The 4,194-nt window shown below is 29.7% G+C and overlaps 1 protein-coding gene across 1 annotated transcript; it reads right to left on the reverse strand.

Annotated features, from left to right (window-relative positions):
• Positions 1 to 2,728: 2,728 nt before the first annotated feature.
• LOC120264804 (LOB domain-containing protein CRL1-like) lies at positions 2,729 to 3,581 on the reverse strand. Its single transcript, XM_039272654.1, has 2 exons — positions 3,243 to 3,581; positions 2,729 to 3,148 (listed from the first exon to the last, which is right to left on the reverse strand). The coding sequence occupies exons 1-2, from the start codon at positions 3,519 to 3,521 to the stop codon at positions 2,843 to 2,845; spliced, it is 585 nt and encodes a 194-aa protein (XP_039128588.1). The 5' UTR covers positions 3,522 to 3,581; the 3' UTR covers positions 2,729 to 2,842.
• Between the last annotated feature and the right edge of the window lie 613 nt (positions 3,582 to 4,194).

Genomic DNA, 4,194 nt, shown 5'->3' on the forward strand with positions numbered 1-4,194 from the left:
CTATTCACTAACTAAAACACTCCTATATATAACTATTTCGTGTAACAAAATGAATATTGATCACAATTTGTGTAGTTATATTTAATAGATTAAAATTAAACGCAAAAAAAAATAAAAAATCAATTTTATGTTCCTATTCCTATTACTTCATAAATATAAGTTAATATAGCATGAATGCCAATATTAGTTTATTATTCTTACAACAAAATTCCATTTATTGATTAATAACTGTTGATAATACTCACATCTTTCATACATTAAACCAAGAATTTCTTAATTTCAACATCAAATTCTAGTTTACTGATCGTGACCTTCAATCAACAAATAATCATCATTTTACAAACAATTTCTACCATGAGACAGTATATATAATTCCAGAAGGCTGATTCAATTAGGTGAAGGCTCTCGTAGCTCGTCAAAATGATTCTCAAATTTGAATCCTAAACATAGATCACTCTCAAAAAGATCAACTCCATTATAAGACTCTTTAATATCTCAATTCATTATATAGATCAATGATAAAAACATTCAAAAATAATAGTGTGTGTGTATATGTATATATATATATGTTACTTTTAATCTGAAACAAGGTATCTTAATCAATGAAACAAACACCGACATGTTTTCGCCAGATATTTTCTACATGTCCGAATCACTTCTCATGACTCAAACTATACTTTTAGGGTTTAGGTTTCCCTCAAGCAAAAGGTATATGAATAAAAATATCAATGCAAAATGATAATTATATGTTATGCTTGATTTATTAAAAGAACTAATATATACACACACATTAAAGTATATATATAATTGCATAATTGGCTTTTTGACCAAGTTCATGAATGAAAAGAAAAGACTCAATACATCTTAGTGCAATCCACCAATTTTAATCAATTCTAATAGACCCAACAAATAGACCCCACACACACACATGCACAAACATACACAAAGAATCCATTAAGTAGTTGCAAAGCTAATTGCGCCGAAGCTTTGTTTAAACATGATTAGGTTTAATATTTTTTAAGAAGCAAGCAAGCAAATGAAGTGCAAAGGGATTCAAAAGAAAGTGATAAAGATGGTCATGCCTAGTCAACAAGTCCAAACTCAATTAATCTAATGACCAACAAACACAATCTAATGTATATTATTTCTTTTACAAACATAGTGTTTTCGGTTGGACATCGAAAGTGATATTTAGAACTTTCTTTTATTGCGTTAAATTGACTGAACTTTAATTATAAAAATTTTTATTCCAAGTATGAGGAACATAATGTTGATTCATAATATAAAAATTTCTACGTACTTTCATACTTTCTTGAAACTTATCATGTTATTTCTTGACTTGTATTAATTTGCGTTGGATGTAAATTAAGTGAAAAATACTAAATCTTATACTACTACTTTCAATAGAAATAATATCTTTGTGTTTTTGGATTTAATGTGGAATAAATCAACTCTAAGTGAAAAATAAATCAAAAATTCTCATGCATACAAAAACTTCGACAAAAGATAATATTTAACATTTTATTTTGTTAATTAAAAATAATTAATAGCTTGTGATGATTGATGAGCATCTAAAGAAAAAGTTTCTTTGAAACTGTTATAGCCAAATGGATGAGTTCATTGACGTGGTCTTGTGGCCTTTAATTAATGGTTCTATATTTTAATAGGGGGATTTGGTGTTGAAAAGATAGCAAGAGAGCAAGTAGTATGAAAAGGATGAAAGGCTACCTCGTAATGCACCCATTTCTCCCTTCTATTTTTTTAGATTATCTTTGAAGGCCGAAGTATGACAAAATAATAATAATAATAAATAAATAAATAAATAAATAATAAGAGAACTACTGAATATCCATGTCAATTTTCACCTCATTATAATTGTTATAGAATATTATTTATTTACTATTTATTGATCAATCTAGTGGTGCTGTAAAATATTATTCATTAAATGTATATAATGTGAATTTTATGTGAGAGAAATTATATTTTTCACCATTTCAGAATTACATGGTTGGGAGGATATTTATTATTGTGTGGTTATAGTACTTTATTGTATTATTTTGGACAAACGTAATTGGTCTTAATTGTCATACATGTTAAGCATGTTAGCATGCTCTACATGGTAAATTTGAAAATGTCATTAAATTAACATAACGAGTACATTTTTGTACATATTTATCTTTTTGACAGTATTGTTGTCTTTATAAAAAAAATAATCAAGTAATAATAAGACAATCACACTGAAAAGTATATATAAATATAAAACATAAATATCACAAAGATTTCTCAATAGTATTTACTCAGACAAAAAATACAGTGGAGAAAAGAAAAAAAAATAGAAAAAAAAAACACACACACACACACAACCCAAAAGGAAAAGAAGGACAAGAAGATATAAGAATGTCTCATTATGATAAGAAATATTACAAGGAAAGTATAAATTCTACCAGATTCTCATACTTAAATATAAAAAAAAAGGAGTTCTCACACCTGAATATAAAAAAAGAGTTAATTGTTATATAACTTTCATGTGACCCAAAAATTAAACAAAAGAAAAAGGGTTCATATAACTTCGGACTCTTCCATGATTTTAGAATTGAACTCAAAATAAAAATAATTCCTTATTGCAAGACTGAAGCCACCACCACAAAAATCTTTTTATTTTCTTAATTTATTTTTCATATAGCACAAAATTTTCAATGATCAGTGATGATCAGTGAGATAGGATAAATTGAACACAGAATTCAAGTCTCTTCCTCAACAGCACAAAGTAACAAAATTGAATTAGATCATATATATAGTCTACATAGAATTAATCATGGATTGATACATATACATGAATTTCTCATGCATGGTGGTGGAGATAAGCAAAAGCTATTGATCTAAGATCCTCCATGTCTTGATCTTGTAAGTCATGAGGCTCCAAAGCACAAGAGAAGTTCTCATCAAAACTAAATGAAGCTTGTTTTTGTTCACTGTTCTCATACTCATTCATCTCTTGAGCTGGAAACAATCCATGTTGTGATCCATCTTGTTCATCAATGACATAACTTGGCATTTTATTGCAGAACAACTTGTGTTCTTGGAGATTAACAAAACTTTGTGATGCTTGTGCTTTGAGAGAAGCTAATTGTGTTTGCAAAGCCACAACCTTTATAAACAAAAAACCAATCAACAATTAAAAAAAAAATGCATAGAAATAAAAAGGATATATAAGATATATAATATGTATGAAGCTGACTCACTTGTTGTTGGAGTGCAAAGATATGAGAGACACAACCATAGATGGGATCTTGAAGCCTTGCTTGAGCTTCATAAGAGATGGTAACTGCAGCGTCAAAGCGATCAGAGACTGGAAGATGCAAGAGGAGTTTGGACACATTGCTTGCCCCAAAGACCTTGTGAATGGCAGCAAAATGAGTAGCACCTTGATCATGGCAAAAGTAAGGTGCAAAAACACATCCCTTAACACATTTTCTTCTAAGGAACTTGCAAGCTCCACAAGGAGAACCAAACCCTGCCATAACTTTTTTTTTTTTTTAATTTTTATTTTTGTTTAACTATGAAGGACAATATACATATAATAAGGTTCAATTGGTTATAAGATGATGATATATAGAGAAAGAGAATGAAGAGTGGTTTTGGATCATAATGCACACATTATTTTATGTGGCTTGGTCTCCTTTATGGCCTACAGATGCTATATGAACTCATTTGAGATTCCTTTCAAGGACAAAAGGAGCTACAACACTAATCTAACCCATTAGGGTTTGCTTGATCATAAGGGTTGATATGTCTTCCAATATATATATATATATATTGATGAACATGAGTGTCGACCTCATTTAGCTTGAGAATTGAGTGCTTCTTTGGGTAACCCTAGAGCCTCCATGCACATGACAACAAGGGCTAGCTCTCTGTTGTAGAAATGACTGAAAAGAAAAGAATCCTAGTTAATTGTCTTCATTCTTAGGACTACCACTACCTTAAATAATGAGTTTACTAATGAGTTAAGTTAACTTTTAACTCTAACTTAACTTCATGTTTAAAGTAACCATTAATTCATTAACTAATGAGTTAACCCAGAAATAGAGAAAACCTCAACTGCCCCCTACCTAAGCCTCTCATATTGCCCTTGCAAAAGTAGATGCAACTTACAACACTCTCTCCTTTCAAGGCATAGGGGATCAACAACCC

Source organism: Dioscorea cayenensis, chromosome 1, assembly GCF_009730915.1.
Source record: "Dioscorea cayenensis subsp. rotundata cultivar TDr96_F1 chromosome 1, TDr96_F1_v2_PseudoChromosome.rev07_lg8_w22 25.fasta, whole genome shotgun sequence".
Classification (NCBI taxonomy): Eukaryota; Viridiplantae; Streptophyta; class Magnoliopsida; order Dioscoreales; family Dioscoreaceae; genus Dioscorea; species Dioscorea cayenensis.